Raw genomic sequence first — 22408 nt, forward strand, 5'->3', positions numbered from 1 at the left:
ACCATTTGGTATGGGATTCGTAAAAGCATTATTGAACAGATCAAAACAAACCCCCATACTGATTATCACTCTTAGCAGCTCAGAAAACACAGATTCCATGCACGTAACTCCAAACTAATGTGAAAAATAAAGAAATGTTAAGAAAGAAGATTGAAATAAGACAAAAACACAACCACTGAGATGCCACACCATACCAGCTTGAAACATCCATCCATTTTCCAACCTGCTGAATCCAAACACAGGGTCACGGGGGTCTGCTGGAGCCAGTCCCAGCCAACACAGGGCACAAACCAATCCCGGGCAGGGTGCCAACCCACCGCAGCACACACACCCACACACCAAGCATACACTAGGGCCAATTTAGAATCGCAAATCCACCTAACCTGCATGTCTTTGGACTGTGGGAGGAAACCAGAGCACCCGGAGGAAACCCACGCAGACACGGGGAGAGCATGCAAACTCCACGCAGGGAGGACCCGGGAAGTGAACCCAGGTCCCCAGGTCTCCCAACTGCGAGACAGCAGCGCTAACCACTGCGCCACCGTGCCGCCCCAGCTTGAAACACTTAACACTAAATTCAAATTATTTTATAAGTCTCATGTAAAATACATCAGGTGCTGTAGTGAGGATCATCTTCCCAAACTAGAAATAATCGTAACTGTCCTACCAGTTCCTACAGAGTTGGCATTTGGTTTGGCATCATCCCCACAGTCCTCAGAAGCGTGTTTCTGTCAAGTTCCATATCTTTCCATATTATCACTGATCCAAACACAGCAATGCTTGTTGAAGCCCATTTTCAGCCGTAAGTGGGCTGGATGGATGTTGACCCTTGGTATCCATAGCAGGTAGATCAATATTATTACATTTCAAGAACCTGTCGGTGTCTGGAACACACGGCCCTGCAGTTGCACAAATGGCACCTTTTTGTGTATATGCCAGGGACTTTAAGGAGCGCATGACACTAGTTGTTTGGAGCATGCTTACTTTTAGTTTCACAAATGGTGCCCAGTGAGTAATAATACGTACTCAGTACCATCAGAGTTCAATGACCAGAGGGTCCCCCACAGTGTCCGGAGCACACACCCCTTAACTTTCATAAATGGCGCCCCTCAGATGGCATGCCATTTATGTCACCTAATGGACTGACCGGCTGTGGAGCACTGGATGATTCCACAAATCCAACCACTGAATACCCTCCTCGAACTCAGCAGGTTACTCCTATTAAGCCATCTCACCTCCCATATGTCAGTTTCTCAATCTCTCCTTCACCCTTTCTGGTTCATGTTTCAAAAAGGACATTGTTGAGGCCACACATGTTTTATAATTACTATTACTGGGTAATAATTCACTCTAATTTTAGGAACCCATGTCCTAGAACGATGCAGCAAATAAGCCAGAAAGTCATTGCCACTATACTTAAACTAAGTGACCCTCTAGGACAAAGACAGCACATGTACAAATACTATAGCAGAGTATGTGGCACCATTACATTGAAATTCATCCCATTCCTCCAACTGGGTTAAGCTGCAAAGCAACTGAATCAGCAACCCTGTGGATCAAAGTGCACAAAAACAGCTTTAGTACAAACAGAACCAACACCATTTTGACAGATGCTGGAAGCAGCTTGAAGAGGACCTGACATAATGGACAATGCACTGTCCAAAGAAACTGGTGACACACAGCAGCATCCATTTAAGAATGTGAGTGCAGGAAAAAGTGAAGAGGCTGCAGCCCTTCAGAGACAGATTTTGGTACCTTTGAAATTGTTCATAAATGAATGTTCTGTTTTCAGTCTCAGATTCTGATATTGCTTATTTCTTCCTTATTCTTCACAGCCCACAAGCACAAGAAGCACGGTATGCTTCAGCCATGTGACACGGAGTATCCAGCATTTGTGTATGAACCGTCTATCAAAGAGACCAACGGTTTCATTTCTTGCAATGGCTGTCAAAAGTAAGGACTTTTGTTTCTGTACAAAGTGTTATTACTGTAGATTTAGATTTTCGTGTACACTATATTGTCCATCCAACCATGTTTTATAAAAATTATTTAAACCAGTGCAGCATTGTGGCAGCAATAAATGTTGCACGCAATGGATGGGAAGCCAGTCAATGGCAGAGCTCAGTGTGTTGTGCTACCAACTTTTAGGGCTCACAGAGTGCTGAGGATGACTGTGAGATATCAATGCGCAAACGTAATAGCGAAGTCAGAACAAGCAGAAACTCAGAATAGAGACCAAGAGATACTGGCGATCAAGAACAAAAGGATAAGGCAAGAAAGAAAAGTCAAAAACTTGGTGAAAACCAAACCTAGTGCCAACCACACTAAAGACATTTAAGTTTTTATCCACTAAGGGGTAACACAAATTCAAACTGCTGCCATATTTGTACCATCACATCCTTGACATCAGTAACACAGTAGTCACATGATGCCTACAAAAGGTGCCACGTAAACAATGAAAAAAGGCTTGGTAAAATCTAAAAAAAATTCAAAATGAACAGATAACTAACATTAAACTTCAGAAACATTATATATACTGTAGAAAGCCATTACAGGGACCAAGATGCACAAGTAAAGCACATTGTAATATCACAGTAATAAAATTGCACATTTCTGTGTTTGGTCTGATTCTGTTCCTAGGGGTTAAAAAGTAGAATGAAAACTAAAACAGCACAGCCATAAATGGTAGACATTTTATTACAACAAAAAACAAAATTTGGAAAGAACAGAATTGCATAAACACACTGTTACCGCCATGCAAGGGTCTCTTTTTCTGTTCTTTTGTTTTAATTTCTTTTCTTTTTTCTAAGTTGTCCCTTTTGAAATCTATTACTGTTAATTGTTTCCTAATCGTTAACTATATACATTTTCTTCTTCATTTCCCTAATTTCCCTTCAGAGCTTGATTTTTTTATGCAATTATTTATTGTGTTAAGTTTAAGTGTGAAACTCCTAATTAGGTAACGCCATCAGACGCTGCAATCAACTCTGGCAGTGGTTCTCAACCTGTGGGGCGGGACACGCTAGGGGGGTGCGAAGTAACAAAAAGGGGGGCGCAAAGATGTGAAAAAAAGAAAACAAGAATCGAAAATATGAAAAATACATCTATTGAAACCAAAACAAATTAACTTAACCTACATTCTGATACTAGAAAAATAAATCTAGAGTTAGATAAATGTCGATAAAAGTTAAGTAGGTATAATAAAATATGCATCTATGATATATCATTAATTAAAAAAGAACAAATTGGTATTAGTGGGCTCCTTTCAAAAAAGCGTTAGGGGGGCGCGATTAAAACTTATGAAAACTCGGGTCGCAAATACTTAAAGGTTGAGAAACGCTGAACTATGGGGTATTTAAATTTGTTGCAGTGCAGTGGCATTGGTAACCTAAACATTGCTCTTCTGCGACCTTTCATACTTTTTGTTTTAAGTTCATGGGGCCATTAAGTTTTTCAGTTGTTGGCTTTTTTTAAATGTTTGCTTTGTTTTGAATAAATACGTTTTCAATACTGTTATTTTTCTCATATTCAGCATTTTTGAATTTCTGAATTTAACGTTTTGTTTTCATTTTTAGTTTTTGAGAGGATAGCTGTTAACCCCTGGGCCACAAGAAGTCTTTATAAAGTAGGAAGAAGAAGGGAAATACAAAAACAGGTTCAAAGGAGCAAAAGAACAGACAATCCTAGCAAATAAAGTCAAAGACACAGCCCATGAAAATGTGCAAATTCCAGTGTAGAAAAGGCTGAAAGCCAAAAAAAATGAGAAATAGAACAATACTTACAAATACTTACTGCTGAAGAATGTGAATTTCCCATTGGGATTAATAAAGTATCTATCTATCTATCTATCTATCTAAATAAGAATGCATTTGAATGAACTGCAGTGGACATCACTTCCCAACTTGCCTTTATAAGGCCAGGGGCAGAAATCTAGCTGTGATGGACAGGTGACTCCGCCTCTTGGGAAGCCACTCACAAAATGCAAGGAATATAAGAGAACTGGATAACATACATAGAAACTAAGTACTAACTAAATGAAATAAAACTAGCAGAAAATGTATACTCTGACTAGACATAAAATAAATGAAAACAACAATATTATCAGAAATGATAGACCCTAATGGACCCCTCATCAGACCAACCATAACAATATAGTATATTGATTTTTGGAAATTGCAATAAATATTTTGTAAATTTTAGGCTAAACAAAACAGTGTGTAATGGGTGTTGTTATGAACTAAAGAGTTCCCAGACACACAGGGCAATGTTGTATCATTATAAATAAAAAGACGTATTAATACAAAAAAATGCTCTGAAGAGTGAGAAGCTCCAAAGAGTGCAAAAGACACATCAGGGGATGCCTGAAAATGCAAAAGCAATCCACGGCAAACAAGCCCCAGTTCCAAATCCAGAACACGAAGTCAGAAGCAGAGCGCAAAGTCAAAAATGCACAGAATAATCACAAAAGGCACTCACCACCACCAGTGTACTCAATGAACCACAAGGGACTGCAGGTTATCCTCAGACTTTATCGGGCTAAGGGCAGTCCCTTGCAATGATGAGCAGGTGGCCTGCCTTTTGGGAACCATTCACAAACACCAGGCACTAAGCAGAATTTGCTTGGACATATAGATATTAAATAAAGTTAACATAAAAAACACAAACAAAATTAATATAAATGAAACTTTTGAACCTCAGCCAGGTGTGTTGCGTTTTGTGTCATTATCAATTACGAAGTGCTCATTATTGACTTTGCAACAAAACATTGTAGCAGAGTACAGGGAGCTCTATACCAACAGCAGTGAAAGACGGCAGTCTGAGAGTGCTTCACAGTCTGGACCTTGGGTGAGATGAATGTCTGGGAGCAGACTTGAAGGGCTAGGATGTGAGTGACAGCAGTCCACATCTTTAAAATCAGAAGAGTTTAAGAAAGAAAGTAGGAACTTTCTTAGGAAAGGAATAAGTCAGAACCCCACAGAGTGACACTGTATATAATGGATCAACAAACAAGTCCATTATTGAGAAGATCCTGTGGAGGGGTTACGAAGAAGACTTCAGTTTCTGGCATTCAGCAAGAGTGTGCAGGGGTCGTTAAATGATCGGCTGGACTTTTAAAGAAGTCGGTGTTCAAATTCAGAGGGCAACTAAACGGCGCAGATGAAGCTGTGGCGGTTTTTAACAGCCAGCTTTTCCATTATATACGTCACAAATAGCCACTTTTCCACATAATCCTGTTGTGTTTGTTGTTTGCAGACTGCAAACTTGATAGATAGATAGATAGATAGATAGATAGATAGATAGATAGATAGATAGATAGATAGATAGATAGATAGATAGATAGATAGATAGATAGATAGATAGATAGATAGATAGATAGATAGATAGATAGATAGATAGATAGATAGATAGATACTTTATTAATCCCAATGGGAAATTCACATTCTTCAGCAGCAGCATACTGATACAATAAATAATATTAAATTAAAGAATGATAATAATGCAGGTGAAAGACATACAATAACTATGTATAATGTTAAATATTAACGTTTACCCCCCCACCCCCTGGGGGGAGTTTCGGGGAGGAACAATCTCCTCAATCTGTCTGTGGAGCAGGACAGTGACAGCAGTCTGTCGCTGAAGCTGCTCTTCTATCTGGAGATGATACTATTTAGTGGATGCAGTGGATTCTCCATAATTGATAGGAGCCTGCTGAGCGCCCTTCGCTCTGCCACAGATGTTAAACTGTCCAGCTCCATGCCAACAATAGAGCCTGCCTTCCTCACTAGTTTGTCCAGGCGTGAGGCGTCTTTCCTCTTAATGCTGCCTCCCCAGCACACCACTGTGTAGAAGAGGGCGCTCGCCACAACTGTCTGATAGAACATCTGCATCATCTTATTGCAGATGTTGAAGGACGCCAGCCTTCTAAGGAAGTATAACCGGCTCTGTCCTTTCTTGCACAGAGCATCAGTATTGGCAGTCCAGTCTAATTTATCATCCAGCTGCACTCCCAGATATTTATAGGTCTGCACCATCTGCACACAGTCACCTTTGATGATCACTGGGTCTATGAGGGGTCTGGGCCTCCTAAAATCCACCACCAGTTCCTTGGTTTTGCTGGTGTTCAGGTGTAGGTGGTTTGAGTCGCACCATTTAACAAAGTCATTGATTAGGTCCCTATACTCCTCCTCCAGCCCATTCCTGATACAGCCCACGATAGCAGTGTCATCAGCGAACTTTTGCACATGGCAGGACTCCGAGTTGTATTGGAAGTCTGATGTATATACTGTAGGCTGAACAGGACCGGAGAAAGTACAGTCCCCTGTGACGCTCCTGTGTTGCTGACCACAATGTCAGACCTGCAGTTCCCAAGACGCACATACTGAGGTCTGTCTTTAAGATAGTCCACGATCCATGTCACTAGGTATGAATCTAATCCCATCTCTGTCAGCTTGTCCCTAAGGAGCAGAGGTTGGATTGTGTTGAAGGCGCTAGAGAAGTCTAGAAACATAATTCTTACAGCACCACTTCCTCTGTCCAAGTGAGAGAGGGATCGGTGTAGCATATAGATGATGGCATCCTCCGCTCCCATCTTCTCCTGATATGCAAACTGCAGAGGGTCAAGGGCGTGTTGAACCTGTGGCCTAAGGTGGTGAAGCAGCAGCCTCTCCATGGTCTTCATCACATGTGATGTCAGAGCAACAGGCCGAAAGTCATTCAGCTCACTAGGACGTGATACCTTTGGGACTGGGGTGATACAAGATGTTTTCCAAAGCCTCGGGACTCTCCCCTGTTCCAGGCTCAGGTTGAAGATGCGCTGTAGAGGACCCACCAGCTCCGATGCACAGACCTTCAGCAGTCGTGGCGATACTCCATCTGGACCCGCTGCTTTGCTGGCACAAAGTCTCCTCAGCTCTCTGCTCACTTGCGCTGTTGTAATTATGGGTGGGGATGTCTTTCCTATGCTGGTATCAGCAGAAGGATGTGTGGAGGGTGCAATACTCCGAGGTGAGAGTGAGAGTGGGTTAGGGTGGTCAAACCTGTTAAAGAAGTTGTTCATTTGGTTTGGTCTCTTCACGTCTCTCTCAATGGTGGTACCCCGCTTCGAGCTGCAGCCAGTGATGATCTTCATCCCATCCCACACTTCCTTCATGCTGTTATTCTGCAACTTCTGCTCCAGCTTTCTCCTGTACTGCTCCTTCGCGGCCCTGAGCTGGACTCGGAGTTCCTTCTGCACGCGCTTGAGCTCATGCTGATCACCGTCTTTAAAAGCCCTTTTCTTCTGGTTCAAAAGGCCCTTGATATCACTTGTAATCCATGGCTTGTTGTTAGCATAGCAGCGTACTGTTCTTACTGGAACTACAATGTCCATACAGAAGTTGATGTAGTCAGTAGTGCAGTCAACAACTTCCTCAATGTTCTCACTATGAGATCTCTGCAGGATATCCCAGTCTGTAGTTCCAAAACATTCTCTCAGAGTATTCTCAGCCTCCGGGGTCCACTTCCTGAATGATCGTGTGGTTACAGGTAGGACTCTCACTTTTGGTTTATAGTGAGGCTGAAGCAGAATCAGGTTATGATCTGCTTTCCCAAGCGCAGGCAGCGGGGTGGCGCTGTATGCGTCTTTAACGTTTGCATACAGTAAATCAATAGTCTTATTTCCCCGGGTGTTACAGTCCACATACTGGGAGAATGCAGGTAATGTTTTGTCCAGTGTCACATGGTTAAAGTCTCCAGCGATTAGCACAAGCGCCTCAGGGTGCTGCGTTTGTAACTTAGCAACAGCAGAATGGATGATATCACTCGCTGACTCCATGTCCGCCCGAGGAGGGATGTACACGAGGACAACAATGACATGTCCAAACTGTCTGGGCAAGTAGTAGGGACGTAAACTTACGGCCAGCAGTTCGATATCCCTGCAACAAGTGGAGTCCACCTGTGGTAAATTCAGTTGACTGGACATGATTTGGAAAGGCACACACCTGTCTATATACGTTCCCACAGTTGGCAGTTCATGTCAGAGCACAAACCAAGCATAAAGTCAAAGGAATTGTCTGTAGACTTCCGAGATAGGATCGTCTCGAGGCACAAATCTGGAGAAGGTTACTGAAAAATTTCTGCTGCTTTGAAGGTCCCAATGAGCACAATGGCCTCCATCATCCATAAGTGGAAGAAGTTCGAAACCACCAGGACTCTTCCTAGAGCTGGCCGGCCATCTAAACTGAGCGATCGGGGAAGAAGGGCCTTAGTCAGGGAGGTGACCAAGAACCCAATGGTCACTCTGTCAGAGCTCCAGAGGTCCTCTGTGGAGAGAGGAGGACCTTCCAGAAGGACAACCATCTCTGCAGCAATCCACCAATCAGGCCTGTATGGTAGACTGGCCAGACGGAAGCCACTCCTTAGTAAAAGGCACATGGCAGCCCGCCTGGAGTTTGCCAAAAGGCACCTGAAGGACTCTCAGACCATGAGAAAGAAAATTCTCTGGTCTGATGAGGCAAAGATTGAACTCTTTGGTGTGAATGCCAGGCGTCACGTTTGGAGGAAACCAGGCACCGCTCATCACCAGGCCAATACCATCCCTACAGTGAAGCATGGTGGTGGCAGCATCATGCTGTGGGGATGTTTTTCAGCAGCAGGGACTGGGAGACTAGTCAGGATAAAGGGAAAGATGACTGCAGCAATGTACAGAGACATCCTGGATGAAAACCTGCTCCAGAGCGCTCTTGACCTCAGACTGGGACGACAGTTCATCTTTCAGCAGGACAACGACCCTAAGCACACAGCCAAGATATCAAAGGAGTGGCTTCAGGACAACTCTGTGAATGTCCTTGAGTGGCCCAGCCAGAGCCCAGACTTGAATCCGATTGAACATCTCTGGAGAGATCTTAAAATGGCTGTGCACCGACGCTTCCCATCCAACCTGATGGAGCTTGAGAGGTGCTGCAAAGAGGAATGGGCGAAACTGGCCAAGGATAGGTGTGCCAAGCTTGAGGCATCATATTCAAAAAGACTTGAGGCTGTAATTGCTGCCAAAGGTGCAGCGACAAAGTATTGAGTAAAGGCTGTGAATACTTATGTACATGTGATTTCTCAGTTTTTTTATTTTTAATAAATTTGCAAAAACCTCAAGTAAACTTTTTTCACGTTGTCATTATGGGGTGTTGTGTGTAGAATTCTGAGGAAAAAAATGAATTTAATCCATTTTGGAATAAGGCTGTAACATAACAAAATGTGGAAAAAGTGATGTGTTGTGAATACTTTCCAGATGCATTGTATGTTTAAATATAGTAAATGTACAATTTTGGAAGCTTCATAGCATCAAACTATTATTTCTCCATTGTATATCATTAAATGTGCTCACTGTTTTCACTTATGCTCAAACAAAAAACATATGGATGGCTGATGCTCATTTCAATGCTTTCAATGTATTAATAGAATGAAAGGGAGTTCATTTAGCAGGGAGAAACCTAAACAGACATATGTGCCCGTGTCGTGCCACTAGAGGGCAGTGTGTCATAACAAATAGAGCACAGGGACTGTTCCTTCTCCCTTTCCTGTTGCTCAAGCTTCAGTTTTCCCTCATGTTTCCCTGCTGTTATAAGAGAAGTGGGATGAGGTGCACACAAAATGGCTGCAGCCCCTCCTGAAGCACGAGTTACTTTACATCTTGTGAGATTGGGCCAGATGGATACGTGTTCTCTTTTCTAAAGATATATGCTGCTCCATGATCAGCAGGTTAAGGCTCCCTTATAGTTTAATACTAAATTCATCAATTATTCAATCAGCCTGTCTGCCAGCTGTCTGGTTCTTGGGCTTTTCTTTCATCGCTTTGTAGAGCACTCTGGGGAAATTCCTGTCAAGAAAATTGTGTGAATAAGTAAGACTTATGGGTTTGATTTATTTATTTATTTTCATTGAAGGTGTGATTTTCCCCATTTTTCTCTCACAGAAAATCAATCTCCATTTAGCACTTATTTTCAGCAGTCACTTTTTTTTCCCAGCAAGAAGCAGGCTGTAAGCAGGCACAACTGAACCCTTGAGGGGATATCAGTCAAGTCACCATAAAGTAGGCTGCTGAAATGTGTTCTCATCATATTTTTCTATGTGATTTTTATATATAGACATGTATGAATGGTGTAGGAATAATCCTGTTTAGTTTTGTGAGTTTTGCATGTGATATAAACGTAATGTCGCATCACTGCCTGCTCAAAATGGACCTTCAGCTCCTGTTCAGCACTCCCAGCTTTAGCCTCTTGTGAATAGGGAGGGAGGGAGGGAGTGGATGAGAGCGGCTGGCAACATAATTAAAGGAAGAATCCATATTTGTGAAGGAGAAGACTTGGATGAAATGTAAAATGGCTAGTAGACAATGTGTAAAAATGCATTAACTTAATGAGCAGGGGAGAGCGCTGTCAAAACACAGGCACCAAGGTAAATATATGATTACATTAAGCATAAGAAGAACCATTACTGAAAAAACAAAATGAGGGTCAAAGAACATACGAAAACTGAAACGGACAAAAGACATAAGAGCGGTATTTACAGCATGGTGGATAAAGATTAAAGGCTACCTGCTCATAAAACACACATTTACAAAAGAACTGCACTGCAGCACTCGTATTGCAACACTTTATACATTACTAAAGCCTAAAAATGCAGGATTGATTGGCTCAAAATTACTAAACCTCACCTGGCCAGTGGTCAAGAAAGCAGACCACCCTAACCCACCATTCAAGGCTTAGGTTAGAAATGGAGTGGAGGAACTCAGATATCAAAAAATTTAAATTGACACATCAAGACATACTGTAACTGTTAACATTGAAAATATGAACAGTAATGCGTTGAACACTAAGATGAGAGCATCAGTTAAAGCCACAACAACCGATTCCTCTTTTAAGTGCCACATGGAAAACGGAGCTTTTGAACCTTTTCATTGTATCCTGCTTTAAGCTGCTCAAAAAAATGGCTGCATTTTGATATAATTAACTATTTCACCGTAATAATGTATTTAAATAAAATTAAATATGAAGTTTAAAACATATGTTAGTGAAAAACAATTAGAAATTAGGAAGTATTACTCATGAAAAGAAATAACATTATTTTGCTAACATTTGAACAAAAAGGTTGTTAAGATGAAAGAAAAAAATCACTTTGCTGTCCCAATATACACTAGAGTATTTTTCAGTTTCTTTGTTACACCTTGCCTGATGAAGAGGCCTCGAAAGCTTGCATTTGTAATGTATTTAGTTAGCCAATAATAGGTGTCATTTCACCCTACTTTCTCCGTATCAATATATGGCTAACACGGTACAACACTCTACTGTCATGAAAAGAAATGTACTGCATATTCTAATCATATGTATTGTGGTATATGGCCGGCAGTTCATACCGGCCAATACCCCCACACCGCCATGTGGAGCCCTTCTTGCAACATGGAGGTGCCCCGAGTTCCAGCAGGGCATCATGGACAGTGGAGTTTTCCAATACGACTCGGAGTCCTGCCATGTGCAAAAGTTCGCTGACGACACTGCTATTGTGGGCTGCATCAGGAGTGGGCAGGAGGAGGAGTATAGGGACCTAATCAAGGACTTTGTTAAATGGTGCGACTCAAACCACCTACAACTGAACACCAGCAAAACCAAGGAGCTGGTGGTGGATTTTAGGGGGACCAGGCCTCTCATGGACCCCGTGATCGTCAGAGGTGACTGTGTGCAGAGGGTGCAAACCTATAAATACCTGGGAGTGCAGCTGGATGATAAACTGGATTGGACTGCCAATACTGATGCTCTGTGCAAGAAAGGACAGAGCTGACTATACTTCCTTAGAAGGCTAGCGTCCTTCAACATCTGCAATAAGATGCTGCAGATGTTCTGTCAGACGGTTGTGGCGAGCGCCCTCTTCAACACGGTGGTGTGCTGGGGAGGCAGCATAAAGAAGAGAGACGCCTCACATCTGGACAAACTGGTGAAGAAGGTAGGCTCTATTGTAGGCACGGAGCTGGACAGTTTGACATCTGTGGCAGAGCGATGGGCGCTGAGCAGGCTACTGTCAATAATGGAGAATCCACTGCATCCACTGAACAGTATCATCTCCAGACAGAGGAGCAGCTTCAGCGACAGACTGCTGTCAATGTTCTGCTCCACTGACAGACTGAGGAGATTGTTCCTTGCCCACACTATGCGACTCTTCAATTCCACCCGGGGGGGTAAACATTAAAATTATACAAAGTTATTGTCTGTCTGTATACCTGCATTGTTATCGGCATTGTTATCACTCTTTAATTTAATATTGTTTTTTGTATCGGTATGCTGCTGCTGGAGTATGTGAATTTCCCCTTGGGATTAATAAAGTATCTATCTATCTATCTATCTATCTATCTATCTATCTATCTATCTATCTATCTATCTATCTATCTATCTATCTATCTATCTATCTATCTATCTATCTATCTATCTATCACAACCCTGCTGGATACCATGGGGGCCTCCAGGGGATGCTGCAGGAAGGCACGAGGATTTTTATTATAGCCTGGAAGTACTTTCTAGTCATGGGAATGGAATTAACAAAGTACTTCCGGGATGAAGAAAAGAAGGAGTTTTCACCTGACCCAGAACTGTTATGAAATCACGTGGACTGAGAGAAAGAAGCACTTCCGGGTCAAGGACTGTAAAGGACTCTGGGAAAACCCAGCAAGTTGAGCCGAGTTGGGAGGAAGGGTGACTGAGCTGCTGGGAGTGGAGGATTGTGTATTGTTCATTGATTAGTGTTTGTGATTATTGAGTATTGTGGAGTGTAGGTGCTTTGTGCACATTGCTATTATAATAAATAATAATATTTGGACTTTTACCTGGTGTCTGATGTGTGGTCTGAGGGTTCAAGGGGATGACAGCGCCCCCTATCTGTCCCAGTATTAAGGACTATTAGACATAAAGAAAAGTATTACACTACCTCAGGAGGGAGAGTCCTGTGTGGGACAAACGTTAAGCAATAAGTAGGAGCTTTCAGACACTTCTGAGCAAAACATCTACATAACAATCCAATGATATTTGAAAGAAGTGCACCTTTCTATCTTCATGACAATCTCTAAGCATTGCACGTGTCATCATTGCCGACTTGTAATAATATTTTCTTTATTACTTTCTAGCCATGGCACCTGTCGAAAACAGATAACAGAATAAAAATTTTATCCATCCATCCATCCATCCATCCATCCATTGTCTCCCGCTTATCCGAGGTCGGGTCGCGGGGGCAGCAGCTTGAGCAGAGATGCCCAGACTTCCCTCTCCCCGGCCACTTCTTCTAGCTCTTCCGGGAGAATCCCAAAGCGTTCCCAGGCCAGTCGAGAGACATAGTCCCTCCAGCGTGTCCTGGGTCTTCCCCGGGGCCTCCTCCCGGTTAGACGTGCCCGGAACACCTCACCAGGGAGGAGTCCAGGAGGCATCCTGATCAGATGCCCGAGCCACCTCATCTGACTCCTCTCGATGCGGAGGAGCAGCGGCTCTACTCTGAGCCCCTCCCGGATGACTGGGCTTCTCACCCTATCTTTAAGAGAAAGCCCAGACACCCTGCGGAGGAAACTCATTTCAGCCGCTTGTATTCGCGATCTCGTTCTTTCGGTCACTACCCATAGCTCATGACCATAGGTGAGGGCAGGAACATAGATCGACTGGTAAATTGAGAGCTTCACCTTGCGGCTCAGCTCCTTTTTCACCACGACAGACCGATGCAGCGCCCGCATTACTGTGGATGTCGCACCGATCTGCCTGTCGATCTCACGCTCCATTCTTACCTCACTCGTGAACAAGACCCCGAGATACTTGAACTCCTCCACTTGGGGCAGGATCTTGCTACCAACCCTGAGAGGGCACTCCACCCTTTTCCGGCTGAGGACCATGGTCTCGGATTTGGAGGTGCTGATTCTCATCCCAGCCGCTTCACACTCAGCTGTGAACCGATCCAGAGAGAGCTGAAGATCACGGCCTGATGAAGCAAACAGGACAACATCATCTGCAAAAAGCAGTGACCCAATCCTGAGTCCACCAAACCGGACCCCCTCAATGCCCTGGCTGCGCCTAGAAATTCTGTCCATAAAAGTTATGAACAGAATCGGTGACAAAGGGCAGCCCTGGCGGAGTCCAACTCTCACTGGAAATGGGTTCGACTTACTGCCGGCAATGCGGACCAAGCTCTGGCACCGATCATATAGGGACCGAACAGCCCTTATCAGGGGGGCCGGTACCCCATACTCTCGGAGTACCCCCCACAGGATTCCCTGAGGGACACGGTCGAATGCCTTTTCCAAGTCCACAAAACACATGTAGACTGGTTGGGCAAACTCCCATGCACCCTCCAGGACCCTGCTAAGGAGCTGGTCCACTGTTCCGCGACCAGGACGAAAACCACACTGTTCCTCCTAAATCCGAGGCTCGACTATCCGACGGACTCTCCTCTCCAGAACCCCTGAATAGACTTTTCCAGGGAGGCTGAGGAGTGTGATCCCTCTGTAGTTGGAACACACCTTCCGATCCCCCTTCTTAAAGAGGGGGACCACCACCCCGGTCTGCCAATCCAGAGGCACTGTCCCTGATGCCCATGCGATGTTGCAGAGGCGTGTCAACCAAGACAGTCCTACAACATCCAGAGTCTTGAGGAACTCCGGGCATATCTCATCCACCCCCGGGGCCCTGCCACCAAGGAGTTTTTTGACCACCTCGGTGACCTCAGTCCTAGAGATGGAGGAGCCCACCTCTGAGTCCCCAGGCTCTGCTTCCTCATTGGAAGGCATGTTAATGGGATTGAGGAGGTCTTCGAAGTACTCCCCCCACCGACCCACAACGTCCCAAGTCGAGGTCAGCAGCGCACCATCCCCACCATATACAGTGTTGACACTGCACTGCTTCCCCTTCCTGAGACGCCGGATGGTGGACCAGAATCTCCTCGAAGCCGTCCGAAAGTCGTTTTCCATGGCCTCCCCAAACTCCTCCCACGCCCGAGTTTTTGCCTCAGCAACCACCAAAGCCGCATTCCGCTTGGCCTGCCGGTACCTATCAGCTGCCTCCAGGGTCCCACAGGACAAAAGGGTCCTGTAGGACTCCTTCTTCAGCTTGACAGCATCCTTCACCGCCGGTGTCCACCAACGGGTTTGGGGATTGCCGCCACGACAGGCACCGACCACCTTACGGCCACAGCTCCAGTCAGCTGCCTCAACAATAGAGGCACGGAACATGGCCCATTCGGACTCAATGTCTCCCACCTCCCTCGGGATATGGTCAAAGTTCTGCCGGAGGTGGGAGTTGAAGCTACTTCTGACAGGGGGCTCTGCCAGACGTTCCCAGCAGACCCTCACAACACGTTTGGGCCTACCACGCCTGACCGGCATCCTCCCCCACCATCGAAGCCAACTCACCACCAGGTGGTGATCAGTTGACAGTTCTGCCCCTCTCTTCACCCGAGTGTCCAAGACATGTGGCCGCAAGTCCGACGACACGACCACAAAGTCGATCATCGAACTGAGGCCTAGGGTGTCCTGGTGCCAAGTGCACATATGAACACCCCTATGCTTGAACAGATCGGGGGGGGCATTCCTCCCAATCACGCCCTTCCAGGTCTCACTGTCATTGCCCACGTGAGCATTGAAGTCTCCCAGCAGAACGAGGGAGTCCCCAGAAGGTATGCCCTCTAGCACCCCCTCCAGGGACTCCAAAAAGGGTGGGTACTCTGAACTGCTATTCGGTGCATACGCACAAACAACAGTTAGAACCCGTCCCCCCACCCGAAGGCGAAGGGAGGCTACCTTCTCGTCCACCGAGGTAAACCCCAATGTACAGGCTCCAAGTCAGGGGGCAATAAGTATACCCACACCCGCTCGGCGCCTCTCACCGGGGGCAACTCCAGAGTGGTACAGAGTCCAGCCCCTCTCAAGGAGATTGGTTCCAGAGTCCAAGCTGTGTGTCGAGGTGAGTCCGACTATATCTATACCTCTCAACTTCGCGCACTAGCTCAGGCTCCTTCCCCTTCAGAGAGGTGACATTCCACGTCCCAAGAGCCAGCTTCTGTAGCCGAGGATCGGACCGCCAAGGTCCCCGCCTTGGCCCCTCCCATAGGTAATGAGCCCATGGGAAGGGGGACCCACGTTGCCTCTTCGGGCTGTGCCCGGCTGAGCCCCATGGGTGCAGGCCCGGCCACCAGGCGCTCACCATCGAGCCCCACCTCCAGGCCTGGCTCCAGAGTGAGGTCCCGGTGACCCGCGTCCAGGCAAGGGAAAACGCCGTCCAAAATTGTTGTTCATCATAGGAGGTTTGTTTAACCGCTTTTTGTCTCATCCCTCACCTAGGACCAGTTTGCCTTGGGTGGCCCTACCAGGGGCATAAAGCCCCGGACAACAGAGCTCCTAGGATCATTGGGACACGCAAACCCCTCCACCACGATAAGGTGGCGGTTAAAGGAGGGGATAAAAATTTTAAATCAATAAAAAAAAATGTTAATTTCTTCTGCACTACATGTACCTTCAGCGCCTTTCTTGTTTATTTGCATGTGTGAATGTCTCTTAACCATCTCAATCGTGTTCCTGTAAACCCTGTGTCTCGTACTCTGTAATTATTTTTGAGGCGCCTTTCTCATCTCCTGTTCAATTTTATACCTGTTGTACTTGAAGGCGCCTCTCTCAGCATTTGCATTTACTCCTCCTTGTGCGTCTAAGGCCAGGTTGAAACGTGACGCGTGCTCCAGTGCATGCTACTGCTACACAAGTGTTTTACTGTTCATACTTGCGTGCGTAGTTTATGTAAATCTGGAAGAATCCACCAGGTGGCAGTGCGAGATACTGTCATGGTGAGAAGACGTTCGGCTTCGCTGTTTTGTGAATTGCCTGACACATCCATTAAATTCCGATGACACCTTGCTACAATATCTCTTAAAAGGATATTTAATGATTAAATCCATCAATCCAGGAATGTGCCCATTCCAGCTAGCTTTGGGCACGAGGCTGAAACAATCCCTGGATGGGTATCAGCTCATCGCAAGGTGAATACAAGCACTCACATACACTAGTGTCATTTTAGTGTCACCAAATCTGCATATCTTTGGAAGGAAACTGGAGCTTACTGTGGAAACCCAGCAGGAAAAACTATAAACTCCAGGCGACGTGACTCCCTGCGAGACAGCAGTGATACCGCTCTGCCACTGTGTCACCCCCATGTGTGTAATTATTAACAGTATTCATTATTTAAACAAAATTAACAATCCATCCATCCATTATCCAACCCGCTATATCCTAACTACAGGGTCACGGGGGTCTGCTGGAGCCAATCCCAGCCAACACAGGGCGCAAGGCAGGAAACAAACCCCGGGCAGGGCGCTAACCCACCGCAGGGCACAAAATTAACAATTTATCTGTAACATGTAACATATTTTAATGCATTCCATCATGAAAGTGATATCAAGTATAGATCTCAGGATTCTAAATGTGCAGAGAGATAGAATATCATACATTTAATGTGTTTGCAATTGCTTCTATGTATTGTGCCTACATAACCACACAGTAATACCTGAACTGTTCCGAAGCGACGTTTGCACTGTTTTGTGTTTTTTGTGTTGTGTTTTTCATTTATCTACGATGGAGCATTCCATCAGAAGAAAATATGAAGGTGGTTTTAAATTAAACGTCGTTGAAGTAGCAAAAGAAATTGGTAACTGTGCTGCTGAAACAAAATTCGATGTGTCTGAGAAACTGATGCGAGATTCGAGGAGGCAAGAAGATGTAAAAAAAAAAAAAAATTAAGTGTCACATTTTTGAACGGGTGTATACGTCGGGGTCTGATTTTATGATTGATTTTTCGGGTTTCAAGACCTGACTTGTAATTTTTTTTGGAAATAAAGAAAATATAAATGAACTAAATGTGTATTACTCTCCTCCAAATGCAATTAATTTATACAGTTAACTAAAGTGAAAGGTCACTGTTACATCACAACTCAGAGAATTCAAATAGCTTTGTTTTCTCTCAATTGTCTGACCTGCCGCTCTGTAGTTTGTAAATCGTTCACATGGAATTTCCAACTCTGCAACTTGTATTTACCATCTGTCTGAGAGCGCGTGAACACAGCATCAGCTCCAGATGTGAACACGTGACTTAACAAAAGCCCACTCACTGCCCCCAGACCTTTAAGTTTAAAGACAAGTTGTCATCCTGTAGAACTCAAGTGCATTGGTACTTTGTCCTTATATTGTCTTATTTCATGTTTGATAGAACCTCAGACATAAACAGTTTGCTTTTTACTGGCATCACTGCTATGAATTTATCTTGATGGTAAAAAAGAATTATATATAATTATTATAATTATAATAATTATATAACTGTCAAAATCATCACAAATGTAACTAGGGGTATTCGTGTATGCTCTTAATAACACAAATAAGTTTCTATACCCATTTTGGGCTGAATAAATTACAATCTTAATTCAAGCGCTATGATGTCAATTATATTTATGATTATGTTACTTTGTCCAAATACTTTTGAGCCCCTAGAAATGGGGGGACCATGTATAAAAATGGCTGTCATTCATATGATATTTCTGTTAAAATCTGTCAAATAAAGCTGAAAGCCTACACTTCAATCATGTAATCATTTCAAATCCATTGTGGTGGCATACAGAGCCAAAATGATAAAAATATTGTGTTACTGTCCAAATACTTATGGACCTAACTATATGCTTTACATGCTAACTTTCTCTTACTTGGCATGTATTATTCATGTTGCAGTTTGCATCATGCCTCAAGTTATGTATTAATGTGCCACAAGCTCTGCACAAGTGAATACATTAAACACGAGTGAAAACTGAAGTGAACGTTAGCGTGGAAAAATGAATTTGTATTAAGTCAGCTTGGCTGCAACATGGCTCGCAGCAGTCAGTCAGCAGACAGTAGTAATCACATCACTGTGAAACATTCTGCAAGATATGATAGTTTTTCCAAAATAACAGTCCCCCTACTATAGCTCCACCATCCTATAATGGCAATTGTTTCAGATTAGCTGACATCTGCACGATATATGACTCAAGGGTCAGCGCATGCTAGTGCGTTAATTAGTTTATGTGTATGCCTTAGAATATAAAAAGTTTAATACACAAGATGAGACAACCTCGGTCAATCGAGCCCATATGGTTAGCTAGTAACATGCACAGCGCGACAAACAAAAAACTGACCTACGAGGAGGAACAGATCAGTTATCAGACCAGAAATCAAACCACGTGCCATCAAGCTGCCCTTGTCTTTGTGAAATTAGATGCCTGCTCTATATACTCATTCTGTAGAATTAGAAATTGACCTTCCCGTGCGATTAACTTTGCAAGAAATTTAGTTCACTGAGAATATAAGCCATTTGACAGACGAGAAGACGCTTAGTCTGCCAAGCTTGTTTGGTTTGCTGCTCCAATATCTCATTCAGATACTTTTTCAAAGCTGTTAAGGTTTCCCCTTGAACTACATGACTCAGTAATTTGTTTCACGACTTTTTAAGTGAAGAAATGCTTCTTGGACTCCATCTTGAATGCACTTCGCCTTAATGTCCACTGGTGCTCTCAAGTACTTGATTCACTATCAAACCAAAATAATTGTGATGGTAAACTCTATTGACACCTTGCACTAAAACTAATTCCCAGCTGACCTTAAGGAATATTTAATAGACTGAGTTCAGACTATTGCTTCTTATTCTTCTCCTGTATTTACCATAAACATTTATCAACAGCAACTACCAAATAAACATCATGCATGCACTCGTTTGACCTGGGGAGAGATATCGAGAAGATGGGGCCATGGATCAGTCCAGCTGGGCCTCTAAAACACGTAAAAAAAAACATTACGCAGTGTGGCAAAGCTGACTAAATATGACAGCAGTGGTAGAAGCTAAATAACAAGATGGTGTACGAGGTGTGAATGAGGAGTAAATAAGAGGAAGAGGATAACTGTTGGGGCACCAGCCAAGTGAAACCCTATTTACTGTAATAAAGAAAGTAAATGATAAGGCAAAGTGGCCACAAGCACACTCAGATGCCATTGAGATCTAAGGTGTTTGTGTCCTGATTAGGTGGTGCGACTCCTTCAGTGACTGGCCTGTAGATGAATGGCCACTTCCTGTTATCAGGCCGGGTTATATGTTGAGCACCTCAGATAGGGCAGGACATCCTAGGATGAGGAAGAGGTGATGTCACTCGGCTTTCTGGTATTCATTAAGACTGTGGAGGAAAGTGAAGAATGTGTTAGTGACCACATCCCTTCACGATGTTTTCCTGAAGGTGTCTCATTAGCACTTACGTCGGAGAGTTGCTATAGTGGTTTGGCTGGATAGCAATGCCAGCCAATGTCAGAATTACATTATCCTGAATTCTCTCATTTTTGAAAACTTTCCTCTAACATAAAATAACAAATTTAGAATGTGTGACAGCTTCGGCATGTTGCTAGCCCCTTAGTGGGCATATCGGTGTAGCGATCTATCTTAGGATTAGAAATTTTCTGAGTATGGTATCAGAGCTTCTGAGGCTATGGAATCTAGCAGTTATAATCATTTTTTGTTTCCTTGTGTTTGTTAAGTGTAATTTCCCTTCTTCTGTTGTTTGCTTTATGGATGCTGCCATGTTGAGGACTGGTTGCCAGGACAGGCCATTCTGTTTCTGGGATCTGGGTACCAAAGGTCACACACCATGATGTCACTGGCACAATATTTTAAAATCCAGAACCACACATTCCTCTTCATGCAAGATAGGATTCACAAGAAAATGAAACCTAGTATTAGTTTGAAGTTCACAGATTTACGTCTGTTTGTTCTACCCTGTGTTTCTTGGTTCTTATCAGGCTGGAAAATGTCGTTTGACTACAATTCCGGCTACATATCCTGAGCTATGTTTATTATTCAATTGTAGTCTTTCTGATTTTGACCACTGCTTGAAACCTGACATCAACGTGCCATCCTCTGTTTCCATTCTCTCTCAAAACTGCCATCACTCTGCACAAGCAGAAAAATCGACTGTTCTACAAAAAAAAATGTTGGGTATATTATGTTCAGAAGCAATTTTTCTCCATGCTTCATTCCTTTTCTTTCTAAAGTTTTAACTTGTTTTGTTAAATAACAGTACGGTAAGTGTGCTCCTACTAAAAGAACTAGCTGTTCAAGCAGCACCATGTTAAAAATACAAAGTGCAAACATCCAGTTGGTCTCCCTACTGCAGAAAAACTAAACCTTTCATGGACAATTCCATTGGTGGATGCAGTGTACGGTGTTCACTACCGACAGTGGGAGAACTTTCCGTCGGTATCTCATTGAAAACGTTAGATTTGCAGTTCACCGCTAATTTACATTTCTCACTTGCCTACACAATCGACATTCATGACAACGTGGAAAATCGGAGCCACCAACACCATTAACTTAACACTGGCCAAAAGTGACTAGAGGGGATTTTATCCTACTGTTTCCATTTACTTTCAAAGCCATCCAGGAACCAAGCAATGCAACTTTTTTAGGTTATTTGGTTACGTGATGTTGACAATTAGGTGGGCACTGTTGTATTTTCATTTCTTATCAATTGTTTTCTATTAAACATACAGATATGTTCAAGCTATTTGTTAACAATAGAAAAATATATGTGACTTCTCAAATACGTCAGCAGTAAGTGTATAATTTCTACAAAATGTTGAATGTACTGCCCACTGATGATTATTTTCAAATACTTTAATGTATTTGCAAAATTGTATAAATTTGTCAGTGTTGTGGCTGAACTGTGCAAACACTTATGATTCTTTTTTATTATTTTGCCATTATTCTTTTCTCTACAGCCTGCAATAAACACACTCCATGCAAATGGCAACTATGAATAAACCTTTAAAACTGCACGTGCAAAAATCCCCAGACTGAAACAAATTGAACCAGTAAGGTTAAAAACTTCGGATTCATCCTAAAAATTTGATTCTGTTCATCTGGACAAAGTTTTTAAGTGGGAGAAATATTTCGAGACTTATCCAAGTCTCTTCCTCAGTCTCAATTGACTGCAGGTTTCCCCAACCATATAAACAGTACCTTTGCTTAATCACAGAGACTAGCACCATTGACAAAGGGCCAGTTGATCAGTGATATGCAAATTGTCCACTGATTAGTAGACGTGTGAACCATTCATAGAGGGTTGAGGAATGGCTGCAATCACAGCATTGTAAGATGGCGACAGATGTACCCTTAGGCCCCCTCCTCTGTTCAGAGATGGTCGTTCCTTTTTCACGTAAATGGCCTCCTTGATTCCTCTCTCAAACCAGCGCTCCTCCCTGTCCAGGATGTGCACCTCTTCATCTTTAAAGGAGTGACCACTATCCTGTAGATGTAAATAGACTGCGGAGTCCTGGCCTGACGAGGAAGCTCTTCTGTGTTGTGAC

At 43.6% G+C, this 22408-nt stretch overlaps 1 protein-coding gene across 1 annotated transcript in view; it reads left to right on the plus strand.

Annotated features, from left to right (window-relative positions):
• The window catches only part of cacna2d4a (calcium channel, voltage-dependent, alpha 2/delta subunit 4a), a 791862-nt gene that overhangs the window by 752924 nt on the left and 16530 nt on the right, over window positions 1-22408 (plus strand). Inside the window, exon 37 of the mRNA XM_051921543.1 lies at window positions 1836-1953. Coding sequence (XP_051777503.1) covers window positions 1836-1953 — 118 coding nt within the window. The remainder of the gene's footprint in view (window positions 1-1835; window positions 1954-22408) is intronic.

Source organism: Erpetoichthys calabaricus, chromosome 18 (genome assembly GCF_900747795.2).
Source record: "Erpetoichthys calabaricus chromosome 18, fErpCal1.3, whole genome shotgun sequence".
In the NCBI taxonomy this organism is placed as follows: Eukaryota; Metazoa; Chordata; class Cladistia; order Polypteriformes; family Polypteridae; genus Erpetoichthys; species Erpetoichthys calabaricus.